This window comes from Aspergillus neoniger, assembly GCF_003184625.1.
Source record: "Aspergillus neoniger CBS 115656 unplaced genomic scaffold BO87scaffold_19, whole genome shotgun sequence".
NCBI classification, from domain to species: Eukaryota; Fungi; Ascomycota; class Eurotiomycetes; order Eurotiales; family Aspergillaceae; genus Aspergillus; species Aspergillus neoniger.
In genome coordinates this window covers 635,733-658,583 of record NW_020291147.1, presented here as the reverse complement: position 1 = coordinate 658,583, position 22,851 = coordinate 635,733, and the positions used below count along the sequence as shown (strand labels likewise).

Genomic DNA, 22,851 nt, shown 5'->3' with positions numbered 1-22,851 from the left:
CAGATAGCTGGACTAGTTGACGATAGTATATCTAGATCGGTCTTTCAAAACGTCCAGCGCACCCGATGAAGTCGGTGGGGGACAATCACGGGAACGCGATTCCCAATCAGGAACTCGCGTTGGCAGTCACGGGCGACCGAGGAAAATCCTCCAGTTTCACCGTTTGGTCGCTGCCTCCGTCCGCTAAATTCCACCATGCGTCGACTGTCGCCCTTGTTACGACAGCCTTTGCTTTCTCCAAAACCTCCGGTCAGAGGACGGCTGACCCCTTGGCCATCAGTGAGGGCGCAATGGCTCTCATCGACGTCGTCCCGACTCTGTTCGTGCTCTGACCCGCAGCCCGGCCAGCCTCAGACTCAGTCTTCCACCCCAGCCGATTATCGCGCCCTGGGAACATCCCAGGACCTTTTCACAACCTCGGTCTACAGTCCCGGATCGCCTCTATTCCTCCCCAATGGCACCCATATCATCAACAAACTCATCACCTTTCTCCGCACGCAGTACCTCCAATACGGTTTCCGCGAAGTCCTGACCCCGACGATCTACAAACGGTCCCTCTGGGAAGTCTCCGGCCATTGGCAGAACTACAAAGATGACATGTACGAGGTGCGCGGTAGGGGGGCCACCGGTGATACGGACGGAGAAGCGGGAGAGGATGAATCCTACGGCCTGAAGCCGATGAACTGCCCCGGCCACTGCCTGCTATTCAAATCGCAGACGCATTCTTACCGGGAACTGCCCATCCGCTACGCCGATTTCAGCCCGCTTCATCGGAATGAGGTTTCGGGCTCGTTAAGCGGGCTTACTCGTGTGCGCCGTTTCCATCAAGATGATGGGCACATCTTCTGTCGGCCACAGCAGATCAAGAGTGAAATCGCATCGGCGCTTGGATTCGTGGACTTGGTCATGACAACATTCGGACTGGGGCCGTATCGCTTAGTCCTTTCCACAAGGCCAGAGAAGGACTTTATCGGTAGTTTGGAGTTGTGGAATAGTGCCGAAGCCCAATTGCGCGAGGCACTCGACAATACGGGCAGGGAATGGGCCATGAATGAAGGTGACGGAGCATTCTACGGCCCCAAAATCGACATTCAGCTCCAAGACAAAGCGGGCAAATACCACCAACTTTCCACCATTCAGCTCGATATGAATCTCCCTCAGCGATTTGGGCTGGAGTACCAGGTCGCTGAAGGTGAGGAGGATTACAACCCGGAGACTCCAGGCAAGGCGACCCCGGTCATGATCCATCGGGCAAACTTCGGCTCTCTGGAGCGATTTTTGGCGCTGCTCATTGAGGAATACGCTGGTCGCTGGCCATTCTGGCTTTCTCCACGCCAGGGTATCGTCCTAACCGTGAACCAAGATGAGGCCGTCGTACAACAGGCTCACGAAGCGGCTGCCAAGATCTCTGGATTCCGCGCCCTTCAGCCAGGCCAGATGGGGACCGATGCACCCCAGCCGATCTCCTCTGTTGACTCCACATTCTTGATCGATGTGGACAGCAGTAGCCAATCGCTGAACAAGAAAATTCAACGAGCCAAGCAGATGAAATACAACCTCATCTTCATTCTGGGTCCCAAGGATGTTTCTGCCTCTCGCATCACGGTGGACGTGACAGGTCAGCTGCAGAGCAAGCCTGAGCGTGGGGTGCAGAAGCTGCAAGACATCCTGACCCAACGATTGGGCGAGAAGGCGTTGAAGAACCCTCGGGCCATTCCCCTTTCCGTAGATGACGTTCACGAACTGTTGGTGCAGCTGGAGAAGCAATTTGTATAATACTATAACAATGACGTGTAGATATAAACCATGTATAATAGAAACCATTCAGTATGCACGCAAGGTGTCTGATGGTGTTGGCCGGGAGAGGATCGGCTCTCACGCGGTCTCTGTATACTTGAGTATGGGTGCCACGTGACTGTTCGATTAAGCTTAAATTGCATGCCTGATCCATCTACCGCTGCCTGAATTCGATGGCCGCAAAGGGTTAGAGCCCCCGGTGTGCGGCCTCCTGATTGGCTGTGATGCAGTCGCACTCGCCCGAGATATCGTCATGCCGGTTTGCGTTCCAATCTTTCCCAATTGCTCCGGCGCCGCCTCTCCCGCTACAAGATCGGCCCATCGGAGTGCCCGTCGACTGCTACAATGACCCGTGAGGACGCGAATAATTACAGTCGAGATGACTGGAGTGATCTCCTATCAACATACACTCTGAATGTTTTGTCGCCAAAAGAATCCATCGATAAGGCTTTACACGAGTTCTAAGCTTTTCTCAACGGCCCACCTCTGATCTGATCATCATCGCGCCGCTCTTCTGCCCCCCCCCCACGACCCAGGGAAAGGTTCAAGACTTTTGGCTGGAATTAAGGTGCGCCCCTAAGCTTGTGGTGGCCATCGTCGTCTCACTTTTCTGGTTCCCTTTGACCCCCACTCGCCCTCCCTCTCGTCCCTTTCCCTTTCTCCTCTCGCCCTCCCTCTCGTCCCTTTCCCTTTCTCCTCTCGCCCCCTCTCTCCCCCTCTTCCTTTCCCTTTCGCGTGATCGTGAATTTTTTCTCCCTTCTCTTCCATGGAGGCTGCTGCGACGTCTGTCCCGTCCCCCACGGCCATCCTGGATTGTCCAATTCCATGGTCGTAGAATCCAAGCAATCGGGCATGGCCGACGTGCCTACAAAGTCCAACCTTCCCCGGAAAAGCGCCTTTTCCTGCGAGGCTTGTCGCAAGCGAAAGGTGGGTTCCTTCGTCCCCCTTACGTTCCTGACTCGGATGACTTCCGAGATTAATATGTCGAATCATCATCTTCGCTTCGCTGGCAGTGCTGACTGGGCCGGCTAGGTGAAATGCAACGGAGCCAGTCCGTCATGTTCGCGATGTGCGACACGCGGCGAGGTGTGCGTCTATAGTCTGTGAGTGTGGCTTATTTTTCCTTTTGTTCACCCTCGCTTCTTGGGACTTTTGCTTCCCACCCCCACCAGCCCGACCCGCTTTGTATTGCCCTATCGGCAAAATTGTCGATCACTATTGACTCTTTATTTGCTAGAGCTCCAACCTTATCTTATACGAAGCAGCTGGAAGCTCGCGTCGCCCAGCTGGAAGATGCTCTTTCCAAGCTCCGAAGCCAACAACCCCCGGAACCCGTGTCGCGGAAGGGCGCCTCCCCTGCATCGCCCGGCGAGTCTAGCGCCAGCCCGGGTATCCGAACCCGCATCAAAGAAGAAGACGAAAATGAAGAAGAGCTCGCCAGAGACTTCGAGGGTCTCAAGGTCGAACACGATGGTCGAATATCGTTCCACGGCCCGACCAGCTTATTCCAACTACCAAGTGGCGTCTTGAACGAAACTTCCTCGACGTCCCGTTTGGCCATGCAACTGGAGGGGCGGAAAGAACGGCTTATCAACAATGCATGGCGAGAACGGGCTTATGAGCAAATGGCCACCATGCCCGTAAGTCTAGTCCGGCCAAGCTATCAGACATGGAGCATAAGGATCAATGTTAACCTCATCGCGGTGACAGGAACCATTTCAGTATCTCCTCGATTCACATTGGTGTTGGATACAACCGCTCTTTGGCTTCGTTTATCGACCTACATTCACTCGTTAGTTGCCCTTTTGTTAGAGATGCTGGCGATGTTCTAACATCTTGTAGGTGATATGAAAGTCAACGGTCCCTATTACACCGACGCCCTGTTGAACGCCCTCCTTTCCCACTCAGTACGATGGTGCAAACTGGAGCCAAAAATCGGGCCAATCTTGGACTCATTCGAAGGAGGAGCGCAGTTCTTTCATCGCGCTGTATCAGGTCTCCATGACTCGCTCAAAGCCGGCTATGTCGGCATTCCAACAATTCAGACCTTACTTCTCCTAAGCGCGCAGGAGTTCGGGCGAGGCAACCGAAGTCAGGCGTGGTTATACAGTGGAATGGCTTTTAGGATTCTGGACGACCTTGGCATAAACATCGACAGTCGCAAGTACTCTGATAGCGCTCACCTGACCGATGAGGATATCGAGCTCAGAAACCGTCTCTTTTGGAGCTGTTATTTTTGGGATAAACTGATCTCACTGTACTTCGGCCGTGCCCCAACCATGCAACACTCCCGGGTCAGTCCTCCTCGGATGATTTTGGATGACACAGCCGAGGTCGAGCTTTGGACGCCTCATGGAGTCGAATTTCCCGATGGCACTCACTATCCGCCCACCCAGGCTCACTCTACTTCGTGCTTCATGAAGATGTGCGGCCTGGCAGAAATCCTTAACCAAATATTAATCCATATCTATGATCCTCTCCGACAGGTTTCGGAAGTAGAATATTATAACTGCATCCAGGAACAAGCCGCTAATCTGGCTGACTGGTGGGAGGAGCTTCCCGATTATTTGAAGCTACTGCCCATGGACCTTCCTCCATATTCCCCGCCAAGTCATATTGTGACCCTGAAGTACGTACCCTTTTCCTGCCTGTTTTGTCGCCATCCCCGACCATTCTAACGCTGTTGCAGCTGTCTTTACCATACCATCAACATCCTCCTCCACCGTCCCGTCCTTTGCTCCAAATCGAACCGTGAATCTAACGACAAGAGTCATCTGATTCAATGTATGACGTCCGCAACTACGATTCTGACCCTGTTCGATCTGTACCGTCGTACTTTTGGTGACAGTCACGTCGTCTTGTCTCTCTCCTACAGTGTATACACTGCAGCATCCATTTTCTTGCTCGAAATTCAGGCTCTGAAGTATGCTGCTCCGGGGACCCTCGACAAGTTGAAGTACTGTATCTATGCTTTGGAGCGAGTAAAGGGGACAAGTCCTGGTATGTTGCCTATAACTGAATGTGAGTTCTGCAGCTAACGAGTACAACAGTGATCAGCACAGCCCTAAGTCTCATCTACCAGGAGCTACAAAAGCTTCAAATCGACATCCATATTGTCCTACCAACGGCCCAAACCCAACAGCCTCAACAGCAAACTGAAACCCAGACTCAACCACAACTCCATCAGCGACCTCGAACCCATCATAGCCATTCTCCCTCCCAACATCAGACACCACCTCCCTCGAGCATCTCCAGTACTTCTCAACGCGTCTCCCCTGTACAGCAGCAACCACCCCAAGCCGACCATCCTATCACCTCCATGCACACTGCTGGCGTGACCTCCGCACCATCAATGTTACCAGGCTATAATTACCAAACGCCCGTTGCCGACTTCGAGCTGTCGCAGACCAACATGCCACAAGTGACTGCTACACATTTTATAGGCGGTATGCCGAACGCCATGCTAACACTGGATAACCCTGGCGCATACGAGATCACACCTGAAGTGTTTGAAGCCTTTTCCTATGCGGAGCCTATAACGACGAACATGGCACCTACAGTTGATTATGGGTGGGATAGACATACTTGATACCAGGAGCAAGACGTAGCTGCAGGCTACGGGGGAACGATGCTTCACTGCAAGTGAGTTGGCTTTATAGTAGTTCGATACATTAATCAAACATCTGTACTTGTCACCTGTATGTAATTCTATCGAGGGTTTTGAATGTGTAGAATTACAATTGAACAGTTGGACAACCATATAAGTGTATAATAAGCTATCTAGAGTGGCATGAAGGGTAATAACGCTGCATGCTTTTATATCTTGTGTATGTCCTCCGTCCCAAACCAACCAGCCCCAGTTTCCATCCGAAAGTAATTATGCAACATCGTCCCCATCAGAAATGCAGAGATGGGAACTCCACGAGTGTAAGAATATATAGGTAAAAGGTAGTGTAAAAGTGAGGTATCAAAAATGTCGGGTATATATCGAAGATAGAAAATGTTCTTGAGATGTAATGTGCATGAAATGTCTACAGAGGCACACTTTTGCTGTCCACTTGCTTGGCATCGACACTGCCCTCACCGGCAGTGGAGGCCGAAGACGACGCGACATCCTTCGGCTTCGCACGCCAGCGAAGGTACCAAGGGCAATCGAAGAGATCGCCCATGCGCTCCATGGGAACACCTTTGGTCTCGGGCATCCAAATACCGAGGATAATGATGCCCAGAAAGCAGATGATGGCCCAGAATAGGTACGCACCCCAGACGTTGAGGGAAACGAACATGTTGGGTGTGACCCGAACGACAGCGAATTGGAAGAACCAATGCAAAGTCATGCTGAGAGCGTAGCTCACGTTGCGGATGCGAGTGGGGAAGATTTCTGTACCATACAGGTACGGGATGGTGCAGAGACCGATGGACCAGCCAACGGCGTAGACGAAGACGGATGCAATGGCGGCATTGGAAGCGTTCTCGTTTTTAGCGGCGCCCGGTTGCAGACCCATGTAGGCGCCCATGTAGATGTGAGCAGCCAGCTGGAGACTAAGTCCGGTCAACGCGCAGCGACGTCGGCCCAGGAGATCAATGAACACCCAAGTAAACGCCAGTGTGAAGACGACCTTGACAATGCCATATGCACCTGAGGAGATGAGAGATTCGGCGTTTCCAGTGATGCCAGCATACTGGAAGATATTAGAGATGTAGTAAGTGATACCGTTTCCTCCGGTCCACTGGGCGATGGTTTGCATGGTCATGAGGAGCCAGAACCGCTGCCGATAATTAGGGTTTAACTGGGACTCCTTGAAAGCTTGCCAGTGACTGACAGACGCCAAGTCTGCTGCCTTGGCGCGCACTTGAGCTTCGATTGTACTAAATTCTTCATCAACCTCGGGATCGGAAATGTCTTTCCCACGGAACCGAGCTAGTACAGCTCGCGCCTCCTCGGGCCGCTGCTTGGACACCAGATAACGAGGTGTCTCAGGTACAATGAAGGAAGCAAAGAAGGCTAGGCCCGTAGGGATTAGTGGAATCGACTGAACCAGGCGATATTGTTCCCGGGTAGGGGCCATATGCAGGTCAGCCCCATAGTTGACAAAGAACCCTGTCGGTGACATGTCAGATAACGCCACATGTGAAACTAGCGGTTAACGAGAGCGTTAGCTTACCCACAGTGAGGATGGTGAGCAAGACCACCATATAAACGCTGACTACCAAGCCTCTAGTCCTTGCCGGCGCTATCGTCGATATTAGCACTTTTACAGTCCATGTACATTAATCTCCGAGATTATTTACCGATCTCTGACAGGTACAAGGGCGTAGTCACTGTTAAGGCACCGGCGCCCAGACCACTCCAAATTCTAGCAAACAGTAATAGACCATAGATGCCAGAGGAGAAGACTTGGATGAAAAGGCCCGATCCCCAGACCAGAACAGACAGTTGCCATGTCCGTACTCGACCCAAGCGATCGTTCAGGTCCAGCGAGAACAGCGCACCAAATGCAGCACCCAGCACATTGAAGGAGGTTATGTTCGCCTTGCGGTTGGCCAGGCCAGTGGCATCGTTAGTCCAGTTAGAGGACAGGATGTTGAAGTCGACCATGAACGACTCGAGCTTGACGCTGGCACTGTAGCCACCCTCATCGTAACCTGCAGTCCCATCCCACCAGTCAGAATGCGATCTCTGGTATGAAACACCACAGCGTGAAGATGACGTTACCTTTAGGAATGCTGCCACAGGCTATAATAAAGATCACTAAGGCATAATAGGGATTGGTGGTCCACCGAGACCAGTCAATCGCCTTCCATCCCATGATGGCGAAGCGGGAGGAACCGCGATGGAGCTGGAATCAGCTATTTTGGGGGATATTAGCCGACGAGATAATAGATGTATATTAAGCACTATGGAGTGAATCTGGGGAAGCTCCAGTTTGAACCGATTGCTGCCTTGTTGGGTACGTATCCGAAGGGGCCGGGGGGAGAATGATTAGGAGGCAAGCCACACGATACGAGTCAGGCCAGACGAGTGGACGGAGAACAAGCGAGGCGAGCAACAAAACTCGGAAAGGAGAGAATATCCACTCGGAAGGAGGAGGGCCGAGAGGGGGTAAACTGGAAGGAGCGAAGAGGGGGGGGGGGGGGGGGATGGGAAGCACGGGATCCAGAGGGGCGTGACTCGCCTCTCGGTCAACTTCCGTAATTCTCTTTTCTCTCTCTCTCTCCTCCTTTTTTTTCTTCGTACACACGCTAATGCATCAACTAGACACCGTTCTGGAATAGAACGCCATTTATTCTTGGTATGCACCTATTTCCCGTTTCTGATATTAAACTATGTAGTTAACTACGATTCCGATGCTGACTTCATCTAGTGACATCTATATCTAGATCTAACTTAACTATAATTCTTTTATTCTTTAATAGCACCATGCGTGCACACTTCGCCTGCATGTCAGATCGGGCGGGTCGTTCCGCCTGCATCCACTCGGGCCATTACCGTTGCCTGTGAACAACTCCGCTCCCCGTGGCTCTGCAGTTCGCTTAGATACACGTCCGATCTTGCTCGGTTCAAGTAGTCAAACGTTTTCAGTTGTCATTGGTTGCCGATCAGGCGAAAAGCAAGTGGACATATCCAATGTCGCTCACGTGGAGTGGCTCCCTTGCGGCCACATTCCGACCTCATCATACCGGTTTTCGTAGTACTTCAGCGACACCATCCCGCCTTTCGCTGGTGACTGGTGGGTCAGGGACTGTTTCATTCCTCACGTTCACTGGCATCCGTCCGGTAACACCATCGGGAAGCCGATGAGCTGCCGTAATGCCTTTATCCACAGTTTTGACTAGACGGGTCGTCCTTGGCTTTGCACCTAGCCTAATAGAGAGCATGATATCGTTGCAGAAATGTTCCTTAAGAGTAGCTGTGGGAACACTCCGGCTCAGCTGTCTTGTGAGTTTGTCACACTTGTGTTGGACATCTACACCTACTGCTATCCTCCTGCTATCACCCCTACCGATACCCAACCTCTTCACCTCGCCCTTGATGACGTCTTGACCATGCTCTCATCCTCCATGCCCACAATGCTTACCACGTTCCAGCCCAGGACTGGCCTGCTTGAATCTCCGAGGGCCCTGTTCAGCACTACACATCTGAAGGAGGAGCGACAACTATGCAAGGAGGGAACGGCAACCCTCCAGCCTATCCCACTGAAGTATCGAATTCCCCGAGGGACGTGGGATACACATATGCACGTTGTGGAACCAGAGCGCTTTCCAGTTTCCGCGAATGCAGTCTATCAGCCCCCCGAACATACCGTTGACGATGCGATGAGTTTCGAATCTACCCTTGGCATCGAGAAAATTGTACTGGTTCAACCATCCATCTACGGAACCGACAACTCTTGTCTACTTGAAGCGCTCAAAACCCTCGGACCTTCTCGCGGGCGAGGAGTCGTGGTGATTGATCCGACCAACATAGACACCGAGACCCTGGAGGAATGGCATTCGCTGGGAGTACGCGGCGTGCGGGTGAATCTCAAATCAGTGGGCAAGGTGCTCAGCGAGCATGAGCTGACCGAGACGCTGCTGCAACATGCGCAAATAGTACGGCCCTTTGGGTGGACTATACAAGTCTACGTATCGTTGGATATGGTTCCCCTGCTGGAGAATGTTGTCCCACAGCTCGGAGTCAAGCTGTGTATTGACCATTTTGGAGGGCCGGATCTGGCCGCAGTTGAACACCACGGGGAATCGTTTAACCCCTATACGCTCCCGGGATTTTCCTCGTTAATCTCGCTTCTGCGAGGCGGAGAGACCTACGTGAAGATCTCTGCTCCGTACCGTCTCAGCAAAGACGAGGAGTATCGGGACCTGGAAGCGATGGCCCAGGAGTTCCTTGAAGCCGCTCCGGACCGTGTGATATACGCCACCGACTGGCCGCACACGCGGTTCTCCGGCGTGGACATCGAACCCTTCACCGAGACATGTCTACGGATATGTGCGAAGGAGCCTGGATTGGCGGAGCGGGTGTTTCGAGAGAACGCGGAAGAAATGTTGAGGGGGGTGTAGTTCATTTTCTGATTTGATAGCGTCCAGCCAGCCTCTATTCGCCCCCCTATCACGAGTTACGACATCGCATAGCATACCATACCAAGAAATGTCATTCAGAATTTTCCAGCCATCAGGAAGCGGCACTGCAGATCGTGAAACGAGTGAGCTGTCCAATTCGGCCAGGTTCCGAGGTGTATAACTCGAGTGCCTCATGTAATCGGATTTACGGTAGAATTTGCCGAGACGTCGGCAACAGTGGAGACCGGGAAAGTGCACGGAAAGCGAGTCAGGAGCACTTTTTCCTTTAGATATATAATATCCCCAGATTATAGAGGCCATAATGTAAGACCTACTGGAGAAATATGATAGAAAACCATAACATCCTCCCCCATAAAAAGTACCCGGGGAAGGAAAAGGCCCGGAGTTCAGGAATAATCCCAATGGTGCACGGATAGTACATTAGCCTCGGACAGAATCCGAAATGCACGCCAACAAACACCAACACATACCTGTACGAACTACGTAGCTAGCTAACCCAGGTTGATAACTACCAAGTATGGTTCGTTTGACGGGGGAGTTATACTTTTCCTCGGAAAAGTGCAAATTTTTTCCTTTTCCACCCTTATTACCCATCTACCTTGATTTGACTTCTTGGCTGTTCTTATCAGATCCGATAATAGGCGAGCGAGCGAGCGAGGTTCATCCGCGGGTACCGAGCCCTAGTTAGTTTACATAAGGAAGCGAGAAGAAGGGTTCAACTTCTTGTTTTCCCCCGGGATGATGAATCTGGGTTGGATCCACATGCAGGCCGTTCGGGAGGTTCTAGAATCTTGGGGTATGAGTCTGGATCTATCATCTATTCTTGGAGGGGGAATTATTAGCGATGGATTGATACGATGTGCTGTTGTAGTAGACTACTACTAGTAATTAGGGATGGTTTGTATCTGGGGTATTATAGACTACAAGGTGGATATGTATGTAGCGGCTGACTCGGTCACTGACTAGGGTAGTGCTGTATGACTCGTGCAGGGTCTGTGCACTTGCATGGGAGGATTCATGGATGCAGGATGCATGCTGTGTGTGTGTGAGGTGTACGGTTTGCTTGCCTGTAAGCCATTGGGTTTTGTGTGAGAGGAGAATACGAGCTGCGGGCTGTAGGTAGGTGTTTCTCGTGACTTGGTAAGCTTAGGGGATATTGGACCCTTAAAGTGGAGTACTGTAGGTTGGTAGGGGGTGCGTGGTGTTTCTTCCGTTCTTAATGGGTAATTTCATTACCTGATTGTTGTTGTGGAGTATTCATGCAGATTGCAATATTGTAGAGAGATAGGAGCATGGTAGATTGAAATAAGTCACATGTGTCTGATGTAATCTCACACAATGCTTATTGAATTATCCATCCTTATTGCCAAGTGGAAAGCGACTATTAACAGAAGTTATCGATCAGATCATTGAGGTAGTAGCTGTCTAATGGAGATGCTATTGATCGATGTATCATTGGCATCCGAGGTATACAAACCGGAAGCATACCACTATTCCACGGTCTAATGCATACATTTTCGTAATTTGACACTACTCAACTACTACCCTCTCATACTAATTCTATTTAAGATCCAGATTACTTCACTATCAATTAAATCATAATGAACAACGAAATCAAAGCAAACACATCAACCCAACAACCTGTTCCACTCTCTACGTCATCGGGATGTCACCACCACCACAACCACCATCTATAAACACCAACACAACCACCACAGCTGAAACTTCACACCAACCCCAATTACCAACCACACCACACTACCAAAGGAAATAACCAAAATGCCCCCCAAAAAAGTCCTCATAATCCTCAGCGACGCGACCTCCTTCCCCCTGCACAACACCTCCACCGGCACCCAAGAACAACCCACCGGCTTCTTCCTCCCGGAACTCGCCAAACCACTCTCCAAACTCCTCTCGGCCGGCCACGAAATAACCTTCGCCTCGCCCAAGGGCCTCACCCCGCAGCCCGACCCGAACAGCGAATCCCTCCTCACCTTCGCAGGCAACTTCTACGAGCGCCAGCGAGAACAAGACCTCATCGCGCGCATGCGACGCGAAAACGGCTTCTCATCACCCCGCCCCTTCGCTAGCATCTCCGACGAGGAACTGAAGACCTTCGCGGCGGTGTTCATCCCCGGGGGCCATGCGCCGCTGGTGGATCTCGGTGGGGATGAGGAGTTAGGACGGATATTACGGTATTTTCATCAGGAGAATAAGCCCACGGCGGCGATTTGTCATGGTCCGTTGGCGTTGTTGAGTACGAGGAAGGTTGGTGATGGGGAGTTTGTGTATAGGGGTTATGAGATTACGTGTTGGAGTGATGCGGAGGAGAAGGTTATGGAGACGTTGTTGAGGGGGGAGATTGATAAGGTGGAGAGTCAATTGAGGGATGCGGGGGCTGTGATGGTTGAGGGGGGAAGGGAGAAGTTGGGCAAGACGACGCTTTGTAGGGAGTTGTTGACCGGGGGGAATCCGTTGGCGGCGGAGGAGTTGGGGGAGAGGTTTGTTAGGATGGTTAGTGTTTAATTACCTTTCTTCTTTTGGGAGATGATTAAGGTGTAGTGGTAGTGTACAATAATTGGATATTTTATTTTGTTGTATATGGGTCATGTTTTGAACAGTATTCAGTTTCCACCATTTTCTTTCCAATGATCTACAGTAAGTAGTAGTAGTAGTAGTAATAGTAGTTGATTCAATCATCATCCGTGTTCTGCTCTGCTTCTGCCGTGCAGATGAACTCGGGACCCTACATTCATCACCATCATCATTAGCATTTACCCCTCCCATTTGATCCTAAGTATTGGTAGCAACTTACAATAGTATAACAACACTTGACAGTCCCACCCTGAGGACACTGATCCACCCACTCATATCCGTCCATCGCCTGGCCTGCAACAAAAACACACAATTATCAGCACCCACCCACTGTATCACAAGCTATGCTGCATCTGAACATACAATTCTCCCCCTGCTGAGCAATCGAATCTCCCGGCGTAGGAGAGAAACTATCACAGCAGTACGGGTCCTGGATCATGCCGGTGCCGTCCTGCGCCATGAGACAATAGTAGTCGCTGCCGGCGGCGACGAGGGTTGTCGATGCGGCGAGTGTGAAGAGGATGGATTTGAGATGCATTTCTGACTGTCTTTTCCCAATAAGATGAGAGAAAGATGGAGGAATTGATGAATGGATGGCGGAATTCTGCTTGTCAGTGAGGTGATCCGGTAGGGTATTTATTTGAAATGAATACCCGGAAATAAGGATTGTCAAATAAGGATTGTCTCGTGTAGTAGGGATAGATGGGATGGATGTGCAAGGTGCGTGCAATGTGCATAGTATGTAGACGCGTGTCCTGTCCTTGTTTGATCCCTTGCGTTGCGGGTTCGAGGCATGGCGGCTGGTTTACACATGGTATGTATGTTTGTACTTTGTCATTGTGTTATGTAGCAGATTGATTTGAGGTGGGTGAGGTTGAAATTGGTGTGAATGGAACTTTGATTTGATGGCTTGATTGATGGCTTGTTGTTGATTATGCGGCGATTTCTTCCTCTGCAGAGGATTGGACAGTATCTTTGTGGTGGCGCGACTTGAATGTTCACTGCCTTGGTGGGAAGTAGTATCCCTTATCCCTTGATCCCCTGCCACTGGCTTTTCCTCTCCTGTCCCGTCCCTGGCTAGTGGCTATGTGCTTATGTATGCTGCAACAGAGTTTATGCTTATTGAGAGATGTCAATCATCTGGATTAGCTGTAAGGGCACGATGTAAGCGATCTGTTTGAGACACTAATTAACTACTTTTTGCCCCCTCTCATCACAACTCCAATCCAACGTGTTGACTACTTCAGTTTAAGGTTCACAGGAGCATCAAGTGCAAAGCCCTTGAACGTCCGCGCTGACTTCCCCAGCAAGGTACATTTCTCCACCTTGGGAACGGCCTTCTGTCCGAAAGTACCCTTAACGTGCAACTCCCCGTTGCTGTACGTGAACTCGAGCTCTGTCACAGATGACGGGTTCAAAGAGTCCCCATCATCCAAATACAGACTGCCCGAGGCAGTGCCATCCAAGTCTGGCGCGATGATCAGTTCGAACCCCTGCTTGCGAACTTCAGTGGTCGTCATGCCGCTGGACGTCCTGACAGGGATGATGTTTCCACCGCGAATGTGCAGAGGGATGTGAGTGATGTTGATGTTGCTGAGCGTGATGTTTTCTCCGTGCCCGCGCACCACTGCTCCTGTGTACCAGTCGTAGAAGATGTCGTCGGGGAAGTATGCGTCGACTGAGGTGGATCCCTCATCCAGGACAGGGCTGACTAGAAGGGCGTCACCGTAGAAGAACTGTCGGTCGTTCGCAAAGGTGTTCGAATCCTCAGGGTACAGGTAGAATTGAGGCTGCAAGAATGGCTCGCCAGTCTGGCTTTGCCGGTGAAGAGCAGTGTAGATATAATCGAGAAGCCTGTACCGGATGTCAATGGCCTTGCGAGCGGACTCGGCAACCGTGGGCCAGCGGTAGAACTCTTGCGGTATATCGCCTAGCTCATTGTGATTACGGTAGAACGTATAGAAGGCACCAAGTGACGCCCATCGGCCACACAGCTCCTCCGTCGTGTTGCTACCAAACCCACACACGTCAGCTCCAACCATTGGGATCTGGAACATCGATGCGAAAGAGAGGATCTGCGCGATGGAGATCCGGTAGTGAACCCAGTCACTAAGGTTATCGCCCAACCTGTACAAATCAGCGATGCGCCAGCTAGAAGTATTGGTAAACTTACCAGTGTCCTACGTGTGCTCCAGCACCCGCAAACGTACTGCGAGTGATGACCAAAGGTCTCACATCGGGACGGCGAGCCTGCATCGCCGTGCGGGAAGCAGAGCTCATCACTAAACCTGTCAATGGCGAATCATAAATACAAATATTTGAATACTTACTTGTTCCGTAAAGGTTGTGCGTATCATACTCGGCATACCCCTCGCCTGCATGGATGAGATCGGTCTCGATAGTGCTCATGCTCAGTACGCCTGCGGCATTCCGGATTGTGTAGGGCGGGTCAGTGAGGTTGCGGTTGGGCAACCCAACCTTCTTCCCTTTATCACCTTGCGCTCTCTTAACAGATCGCTTGGACGAAGGTTGGAAGTCCGCCGGGAACCCAGGTAGTGGAATCGGGCTGCTTGGCCGCACAGGCGGCGCTGCTGGTGGGAGGTCGTCGGAGATTGCAAATGCAGCCGGGTCAAGACAAGGATACGGGCAAAAGTTGGATGCTTCATTCATGTCAATCCACAGGGCGTCGATATCGACTCCTGACTTGGGATCGAAGAACTGCTGGAATTGCGCAGTCCAGTAATCCTGAGTATCCTCATTGAACCAGTCGGGGAAGACCGTCACACCAGGCCAAACAGCACCTGTAGAGCTTAGTTGATGCTGCTAGGTATGGAAGATGTGCATACTTACCCTCATACAGACTACCGTTCTGATTGTGAAGGAAAACATTGTCTCTTACACCGGTGAGATACGCCGAGTTATCTAGAAAGCACATGTTAGCCGGAAGCTGCAAGAATAGTTGGGTATGATCCAGTTACTCACTGCTCACGCTCACAGCCGGATCGACCATGACAATGTAATGCTGATCGTGATTGTGGAGGTAGGTTACCAGCTCCCGCATCTTTTCCAGCGGGAACCTTTGAGGATCAAGGGTGAATACCCTCCTCTTGTCCATGTAGTCGATATCTGTCCACATCGTCTCCAGAGGGATCTTTGCCTGGCTGTAGTTGTAGACCACTTCGGCGAGTTCATACACGTCGCGGTATCCATAACGGCATTGGTGGAACTGAAGAGTCAGCATACAATTCGGACGATAGAATCAGGAAGAGAGAAGCGTACACCAAAAGTCCAGTAACTTTGCATTGCCGGGAGACCGACAATCTTCGAGTACTCCATGCTCGCTTGCTTAGGATCTTCTCCATAGAAGAAGTAAAAGTCCAAAACACCACCGAGAAGGTTGTATTCCAAGTACTGCTTCCCATCTGTGGTCTGATTGATCTTGATGTCCATACCATTAGAGTTCAGCAGGAAGACTCCATGAGTTCCGGACTTTCCACGGTGATCATAGTACACAGGATGACTGCCGTACAAGTTGGTGTTGTTCGGAGTGCCATACGCGTCGCGGTTCCACAAGGTCCGCGTGTAGTTGTACGTTGGCAAACGCAAAGGGTCAGAGTGCTCTCCGAGACCATACACATACGGGTCATCGGGCAGCCAGGTGCGAAGCCTGACATATTGCGACTGAAAAATCAGGGTGGATGCCGAAGAGTCGAACAGGACCTCATCCCCTTTGGAGATAGTAAACGAAAATGGTTCTTCCACATAGTCGAATTCCAAAACACTGTCCTCAGGGTCCTTGTCACTGCCCACGCGAGGAAGGACCGATTCAGGAACTTGATAGACTTCTTCATCGGCATCATAGATCATAACATGTAGCCGTTCATCTGAGCAATCTGTTAGTTAGGACAGACACCCTTGATTCACGAAAAACACTCACCGGTCTGATACTCCACAAGCAACTTAAGGTCCTCCAAATCCTTGCCATAGCTATGACAGGGCGCACCAGCTAGAGTCAGATCCGCAGTCAAAGACCTAGCAGACTTTTGCACATTGGACGCCTTATACCCAGAGCAACTCTGACTGCCTGCCCTGGGACCAATGACAGCAGCGCCCACAAGGGGTAAGAGAAAAAGCAAAGACCCCAACATTGTGATGTTGGCTCTAGGATTACCCCGGACTACAACAAGCCTTGAGTTCGCATCCAAATCGGGAGGTCACAGCGGCTTATATGTGTTTGGGCACGGACTGATGACATTGAATGCATGGCGTGTTGGCCGAAGTGCATAATGTGGCGTTGCGCGGTATGACCGGACCCCGCAGATTCAATCAGCGAAGCCAAGGAATGTAACTGACAAAGAGGCGGAATGAGCCGAGCAGTGCGATGAGAAAAAGCAATGTTCATAGGGGAGAAGAGCCGAGCAACGTGGAGACGATTGCCTAAAGAAGACAATGTGAGTCTATGGTCGTCCCATCTCGGTCAAATATCGGGGATCTTCGCCGCTATCGGCTTGGGGCTGATGCAGGGACTGAATAATTTCGGGTCACTTACACCGATTCTCGTCCATTGAATCTCGTGCAGCAGCCTAGACTTTGGACACGTCTGATCGGTATATCACTCGGTAATGTTCTGGATGGTGGGCCTTATTTCCTGCAGGTAAGCATTGGCAGGGAATAGTAGTATGAGAGATGGAACCGAGGGAGTGACGGTGATGGTGGCTCTCCTCATTCTCCCCCACCACGTGCCCCGCTTGACGCCCCGCAAACAAACAAACTGAGACATTCAAAGGATCAGGATCAGATATCGTTCAAAGAACATGGGCAAAAGTGAATATTTCTGCTTACTCTAAATCCCACCAAGAGTCAGTCAAAGCGTCGGATGCAACGGATTCGGTGGCCTGATACGTAGTTGTAGCTGATAGGTGGCTCTGACCTGTCAAGAGGCGGTCGCTAATGTAAGTGCTGCAAGCCTTTACAGTTGAGGTGGCAGTGGCATAAGATATTGAGCACATAGTACTATTGTGACACTCGAGGGGCAGCTCACCCATCCAGCATGTCGGGTACCCTGGCAGAAGCGTGAGGACCTGGGGAGTGCGCAAATGAATGTAAGACAGTGTTCAGTCAACCTACAGTCCTGGGTTACTCTCCCGCTTCATCCTGTGCGGACGCCTGTCAAAGCGAGGAGACAGCTACTCTACCTGCAAGACATGTCAAATGCAGATGCCGTGAGAGTTGAACATGAAGGAATAGAATTCTACGTGCATCTCTATGCCTCCAGCCAGCAGGGATCTCTAACAACATCGAAAAAGGGAAACGTTACATGGGGTAAACCATCCATCAAGTGTCATCAAAAATATGTGTCGTGAATGCGAAAGGTATCCGAGGTGACCAGCCACCAAAAATGTGCAGTTGAAGTATGTTCTCAAGTGTGCGACTGTTTAGATCTTCTGACCAGCGGAAGCAGCCTTAACATCGTCTTCGGAGCTCATGATTTGAACCTTGATGGCACCTGTCTTGGGGTTGGCAGCCGTCTCGAAGGCCTTGATCGCATCCTCCAAGAGGAAGCGGTGCGTCACAAGCTTCTTCAAGTCGATAACACCGTTCCTCACTAAACGGATCGCGCGAGGCCAGGTGTTGCAGTACCGGTACTGGTACTGGAGGTCAATCTCCCAAGTACTGAGACGCATAAAAGGAACGGTCATCTCGTTCTTTCCGACACCAATGACGAAGACCTTGCCGCCGAACTTGACACTCCAGATGGCCGAAGCCACACTGCTCTCCACACCAGTGCACTCCATCGCAATGCGAGGCCTCAAAGCGCCGGGGCCCGAGCCTTGTCCATCGTTGAAGACGTTGATGATACCTTCGGCATTCTGCTCAGCAGAGAGGCCAATCTGCACCTTGTAGGTGCGAACGTCAGGGACCAGCGACTTGGCAAATTCCAACCGACCCTCATCAATGTCGGTGATAACGATGGGGCTGGCTCCAGCCGCACGAGCACTCAACAAGGTGATGAGACCAATGGGCCCAGCACCAGTGACTAGGCAGGGGTCACCCAAGCGAAGGCCACTACGCTCAATACCTGCCAGAGAAACACTCAGAGGTTCCAAGAGCGCACCATCTTCATAACTCATATCACCAATCTTGTGGCACCAAATAGCGGGGTGGTTGACATAGCGACGCAGCAGTCCGTCGACGGGAGGGGTGGAGAGGAACTGAACATTTTCACAACCGTTGTAGCGACCAGTCAAGCAGGGTTCACAAGCGTTGCAAATGATGTTAGGCTCGACAGCGACACGGTCACCAGGCTTGAGGGAGGTGACATCGGGCGCAACAGCCACGACTTGTCCCGCGGACTCGTGACCCAGGATGTGGTCTCCTGTGACGATCATAGGCCCAATGCAGCCTGCGTGCCAGAAGTGCACGTCGGACCTGGATGTTGATGAACAATGTTTAGCCAGGGAATACGAAGCCAGTCGCGAGAGGGACGGAAGACATACCCGCAGATTCCGGTGCTGCGAACCTCGATTGTAACCTCACCAGGCTGCAATCCTTGGCCGTTCTTGACCTCCTCGAGCGTGGGTTTCGCGTCAGCGACCCACAAGTCATGCTTGGTGTTTGTGAACACGCCAATGTTCGCCTTCTCGAGAACAGTTGCGGTAGCCATGATGACCTAATCTAATGAAGGGGAGATATTAAGGGGAGGAGGGAAAAAGTCGCAAGAGGTGAACGCAAGGGATGAGCAGGATGGGAAAGCAAGCGGAAAGAGGATCTACCGGGCTTAAGTACTTTGTAACAGCGGTCTACCCCTCCATCATTGAAGGAAGGGGAAGAAAGGAGAAAAAAAAAAAGCTCAGGGATGATCTTTTCTTCAATGTGAGAGGCTGCAAGTAGCTGGTTCCTTCGCCACCGATAGGAGCATTGCCAAATAGCAGTAACGCGACGGGTCCATCATGGGCTTACTGATGGGTTAGAAAGTGGATAGAAGCTAAGAAGGGCATTTACCCGGTGGCCCCTCAGAGCGCGGGGTTCGGTCTGGGGCATGATTTATGGGATTCTCCCCCATTGGGTCAGACTGCCCGGCGGTCGCATTCCAAAAGACCATCCGTAAGCCAGGATGTCGCACTTGCTACCCTGGATAGTGTGCTTATAAATACGAGCTTGGTGCACAGGTAAGCTTTGGAGAAACAGTGGCTTGCCTAGAGAACTTTCTGGGCAGTCTTCCTTGCAATGGATAGGTTGCTCAAGTCAAAACTTATGCTTTCTGTGGAAGCCGACCGGTGGGGGCTCTTATCTCCGTCTTATCGGGGCGTCGGTTCTGTTCCCCCAAGTGCAAAGCCGGGTGTATAGGGCAACAGGAGTAACTGGCAGTGATGGAACAATATTGAGAGGGTTGTTAGAGAAGAAACACATCAGACGATGATCGTTACCTTCAATATACACCATACAGCCATCCCTGCCATTATGCTTCTACATGTTACAATCGCAGTCATTCTCCGATCCGATCCTGCCAGGAGGTAGATACTACCGGTAACATCTACAACATCTACTCGGTTAAATCATCCAGACAAGGTTATTTGATCGGTCTATTCTTAGACCCCCATCCGCTTCACCCCAGACATAATCCCTCTAGCTACTTCGTTGTCCCCAATCATTCATCGGAAAGTCACGGCTTCCACCTCGTTTCGGATTGTTGACCCAGAAGAGCACACTTCAACCCACTTAATTACCCGGAGTGGCAATTCTCCGGTGGGCGGGACTCGATCCATCCACCCAGTGGCGGAGCATTACAGGAGTCGTATCCACCATCTCTTCTTTTTTATCCCTGTTATGCAAGGCCGTCCAGCCCTCGGAGTTACGGTTATATTGCGGGTATAATGCTGCTGCTGAGGGTATGGCTACATTGAAGTCTGGTCGAGAGTGATGGCAATATATGTGAACCAAATGCATGTGGAACAGGTTCATAAAACATATACACCGACATGTTGTACAGTGCAATCGGTTAAATGCCTCGATGGACGATTGACTTGGCCCATAGATTTTTTCCAACTAATGTTTTTAGCTACAGTTCAAGGATCCGTCAAATGCAGCCTTACAGGGTCTACCTTGAGTCTCTGAATACTGTTATGACACAGTGAATATCACTCCTGCTGCTGAGATACAGGCTCGTTTCAGCCGAGAATAGCAATACTGGAGGTAGCATGCTGGCTCATCATTTTTAGGCACAAAACATGGATACCTGACCCAGTTATCAACATAATAACATAGAAACCCATATGACATTCTGATGTAGTTCGAAGCACAAGAGGGCCCAACTGTGGAGCTTCACAGATCCTTCTGGAAGAAGCTAAATCAATCCCTGTCCTGGAGCTAATGGCAATAGTACGTTGATCACTGATTGGTTTTATGACTCGCATACTCAAGTAAAAGCGAGCTTTGTCTATCATTCAAGCTAGGCGTTTCATATAATTCTATCCAACATTATCATATCGGGTAATTTCATCAAGAACATGGCCATCACACTTTTATCAATCCAGCCTGGAGCTGTTCCAGCTGACCCAAGTTTATCGAACCGGGAATTCAGGGTCAACAGCTTCTGTATCCACACCAACAGTAATATACCCGATCATCCCATTCCTCACATCAACCCCATCCATGGGAACCACCGACACAATCGCATTATACCCATCGGTATTTTCATTGTGGAACGTGTCATCGAGACCATTAACGAGTCGCTGAATCCCTGTCACAGAAGAATACGGCTCCAACGCCATAATCTCCTGCTCAAGTTCTTCATCGAAGAAAACCTGCCCCGTGCTCACGGTATTCCCACTCGCAAGGGTGCCGTTATCTCTCAGCACCCAGTCGGTATGCACTTGAATATGAATGTGGATTGATCTTCCGAAGTAAAAGCCTGCAAGTTCAAACCCTCATATCAGCATGTCAATAAATTCCCAGAAAATTGTTGTACAACTGACCTGGGAAAATAGTCTTCATCTCCACCATCCCATTACTATCCGTCGGCCACATGCCCCGCAACCAAGTCTGATTATCCGTATGAATATCCGACTGTCCGGGCTCAAACCAGGTCATGTTAAGGTCTTGTAGCGTTTCAGATTTGGGGATGTCATTTCGCAGCCCAGTAAAACTTGAATATTTGCCCGTAGCATTGCAATGCCAAACGTCCACCAGCACCCCTTCCAGTGGTCCACATGTCGCCATATCCATCACCCCAATATCAAGCGACAGCGGCACGCCTGGTTGATCTTCCCTAATATCCTGCCGAAGTGTCTGAGACTCTGTCCACCAATAAGGTCCGGATGTCACGTCGGGCGTGAGCACGCAGGTTTCATTCTGAATCGTCTTATAGTAAGGTGCTTCCGTTGTAGCTTCGATAGTCGTAATATTCTGCCGCTTTTCCAAGCTCCTCTTCCATCTCTTTGCGTTGTATTCTCCGGCATGGTGAGCGCAACGAGAAGACAGCTCCTGTCGACGCGAAATTTCGGCTCTCGTGGCTTTTCTATGAGGGCCTGGGTGTGCGATGGCCAATGAGGCTAACGTAGCTGCAACGAGGAAGCTGAAGAAATGCATGATTTGCGAAATACTAGTAAGATTCCACTATGTAGGCTGCTGTGCACCCGGTCAAATCCTCTGCAACCTCTTATCATGGCCCTCCCTCGTCGCTATTTATTATTCTCCCGGAGAACCTTCCATTAGTGATCATTATTTGCTCTTGCTTCTTGCGGTGAGATATCCTGAACAGAATTTTATACATCATTGGATGCTGGTTGGTTGAGAGTGCAAGATGATCATTACTTGGGTTGGGCGTGACATGATTGGAATGCTTTATGCTTGATAGGCGGCAAGGGTTAGCAGCTAGCCAGCCACCTATGATATCCGATGTCTTGATAAACGCCCGCGGAATGAAGCAGCGGTTGCCAAGTAGTAGTACCACTGTTGGATGGCTAGTAAATGATCTTCTTTTATTGGTAGATTTCAATTACGCGTTTGATGTACCTTACTGTTATCGTGGACCTTATGTTGTTGTTAACCAGGGTATTATGGTTTCATTTGACTGCAAGGACATCATTTACGGAAGTCAATCAGGAAATGCATTTGTTAGGCGCTCTCAAGCGCTCGAGAATTCCAGATTAACTATGTCAACCAGAATCTAGTTCTTATCTATTGTCCCGCGGGTTCTGACTACTTTGGTAGAACACGATAGCTTTTAACTGGATAACTATAACCCACTTAGATACCCGAATTAAGTCGATCATGTACCACGGAATCCAACATATTGCGTCTCATATAGATAACAGTGAGTCTTTCTATGCAGTCCATACTCGGTCTTGTGCTACCAGTCAGCTATGCAGGATACCTGAT

General features: G+C 50.6%; 9 protein-coding genes across 9 annotated transcripts; 4 read left to right on the top strand and 5 right to left on the bottom strand.

The window, feature by feature from the left end:
- The first annotated feature begins 178 nt into the window (after positions 1-178).
- BO87DRAFT_377343 (threonine--tRNA ligase MST1) lies at positions 179-1,821 on the top strand. The gene has a single exon (XM_025623526.1). It carries the CDS (start codon positions 196-198, stop codon positions 1,774-1,776), a length of 1,581 nt encoding a protein of 526 aa, XP_025479114.1. The 5' UTR covers positions 179-195; the 3' UTR covers positions 1,777-1,821.
- A 621-nt stretch (positions 1,822-2,442) lies between these two features.
- BO87DRAFT_73827 (putative C6 transcription factor) lies at positions 2,443-5,558 on the top strand. The gene is made up of 7 exons (XM_025629517.1): positions 2,443-2,724; positions 2,830-2,900; positions 3,035-3,437; positions 3,508-3,589; positions 3,640-4,426; positions 4,487-4,797; positions 4,848-5,558. Exons 1-7 carry the CDS (start codon positions 2,623-2,625, stop codon positions 5,384-5,386), a joined length of 2,295 nt encoding a protein of 764 aa, XP_025479113.1. The 5' UTR covers positions 2,443-2,622; the 3' UTR covers positions 5,387-5,558.
- A 134-nt stretch (positions 5,559-5,692) lies between these two features.
- On the bottom strand, positions 5,693-7,693 carry BO87DRAFT_73837 (putative MFS quinate transporter). The gene is made up of 4 exons (XM_025629518.1): positions 7,514-7,693; positions 7,090-7,443; positions 6,963-7,031; positions 5,693-6,898 (listed from the first exon to the last, which is right to left on the bottom strand). Exons 1-4 carry the CDS (start codon positions 7,605-7,607, stop codon positions 5,829-5,831), a joined length of 1,587 nt encoding a protein of 528 aa, XP_025479112.1. The 5' UTR covers positions 7,608-7,693; the 3' UTR covers positions 5,693-5,828.
- A 1,175-nt stretch (positions 7,694-8,868) lies between these two features.
- Positions 8,869-9,855, top strand: BO87DRAFT_397726 (putative TIM barrel metal-dependent hydrolase; the record flags this gene model as incomplete). Its single annotated transcript, XM_025625328.1, has 1 exon — positions 8,869-9,855. One exon carries the CDS (start codon positions 8,869-8,871, stop codon positions 9,853-9,855), a length of 987 nt encoding a protein of 328 aa, XP_025479111.1.
- A 1,533-nt stretch (positions 9,856-11,388) lies between these two features.
- On the top strand, positions 11,389-12,402 carry BO87DRAFT_437734 (type 1 glutamine amidotransferase domain-containing protein; the record flags this gene model as incomplete). Its single annotated transcript, XM_025627866.1, has 1 exon — positions 11,389-12,402. The coding sequence occupies exon 1, from the start codon at positions 11,656-11,658 to the stop codon at positions 12,400-12,402; it is 747 nt and encodes a 248-aa protein (XP_025479110.1). The 5' UTR covers positions 11,389-11,655.
- Positions 12,403-12,568: 166 nt separating this feature from the next.
- On the bottom strand, positions 12,569-13,050 carry BO87DRAFT_416636 (uncharacterized protein; the record flags this gene model as incomplete). Its single annotated transcript, XM_025626764.1, has 3 exons — positions 12,835-13,050; positions 12,692-12,765; positions 12,569-12,622 (listed from the first exon to the last, which is right to left on the bottom strand). The coding sequence occupies exons 1-3, from the start codon at positions 13,007-13,009 to the stop codon at positions 12,569-12,571; spliced, it is 303 nt and encodes a 100-aa protein (XP_025479109.1). The 5' UTR covers positions 13,010-13,050.
- A 659-nt stretch (positions 13,051-13,709) lies between these two features.
- On the bottom strand, positions 13,710-16,619 carry agdC (putative alpha-glucosidase; the record flags this gene model as incomplete). The annotated part of the gene is made up of 7 exons (XM_025619489.1): positions 13,710-14,598; positions 14,645-14,753; positions 14,802-15,272; positions 15,322-15,393; positions 15,454-15,697; positions 15,751-16,355; positions 16,409-16,619. The coding sequence occupies 7 exons, from the start codon at positions 16,617-16,619 to the stop codon at positions 13,710-13,712; spliced, it is 2,601 nt and encodes an 866-aa protein (XP_025479108.1).
- A 1,063-nt stretch (positions 16,620-17,682) lies between these two features.
- BO87DRAFT_377338 (NAD(P)-dependent alcohol dehydrogenase) lies at positions 17,683-19,370 on the bottom strand. The gene is made up of 2 exons (XM_025623525.1): positions 18,969-19,370; positions 17,683-18,900 (listed from the first exon to the last, which is right to left on the bottom strand). Exons 1-2 carry the CDS (start codon positions 19,133-19,135, stop codon positions 17,907-17,909), a joined length of 1,161 nt encoding a protein of 386 aa, XP_025479107.1. The 5' UTR covers positions 19,136-19,370; the 3' UTR covers positions 17,683-17,906.
- Positions 19,371-20,936: 1,566 nt separating this feature from the next.
- On the bottom strand, positions 20,937-22,059 carry BO87DRAFT_360678 (intradiol ring-cleavage dioxygenase; the record flags this gene model as incomplete). Its single annotated transcript, XM_025621564.1, has 2 exons — positions 20,937-21,382; positions 21,447-22,059. The coding sequence occupies 2 exons, from the start codon at positions 22,057-22,059 to the stop codon at positions 21,033-21,035; spliced, it is 963 nt and encodes a 320-aa protein (XP_025479106.1). The 3' UTR covers positions 20,937-21,032.
- Between the last annotated feature and the right edge of the window lie 792 nt (positions 22,060-22,851).

Excerpts from the sequence above, each read along its gene's own strand:
- BO87DRAFT_377338 (XM_025623525.1), bottom strand. The coding sequence starts at position 19,135 with ATGGCTACCGCAACTGTTCTCGAGAAGGCGAACATTGGCGTGTTCACA. Across the intron at positions 18,901-18,968 it reads CGCAGCACCGGAATCTGCGG|GTCCGACGTGCACTTCTGGC; the intron begins GTATGTCTTCCG and ends ATCAACATCCAG.
- BO87DRAFT_73837 (XM_025629518.1), bottom strand. The coding sequence starts at position 7,607 with ATGGGATGGAAGGCGATTGACTGGTCTCGGTGGACCACCAATCCCTAT. Across the intron at positions 7,032-7,089 it reads CTTGTACCTGTCAGAGATCG|CGCCGGCAAGGACTAGAGGC; the intron begins GTAAATAATCTC and ends TATCGACGATAG. Across the intron at positions 6,899-6,962 it reads GCTCACCATCCTCACTGTGG|GGTTCTTTGTCAACTATGGG; the intron begins GTAAGCTAACGC and ends TGTCACCGACAG.
- BO87DRAFT_73827 (XM_025629517.1), top strand. The coding sequence starts at position 2,623 with ATGGTCGTAGAATCCAAGCAATCGGGCATGGCCGACGTGCCTACAAAG. Across the intron at positions 2,725-2,829 it reads AGGCTTGTCGCAAGCGAAAG|GTGAAATGCAACGGAGCCAG; the intron begins GTGGGTTCCTTC and ends TGGGCCGGCTAG. Across the intron at positions 2,901-3,034 it reads GAGGTGTGCGTCTATAGTCT|AGCTCCAACCTTATCTTATA; the intron begins GTGAGTGTGGCT and ends TTTATTTGCTAG.
- BO87DRAFT_377343 (XM_025623526.1), top strand. The coding sequence starts at position 196 with ATGCGTCGACTGTCGCCCTTGTTACGACAGCCTTTGCTTTCTCCAAAA.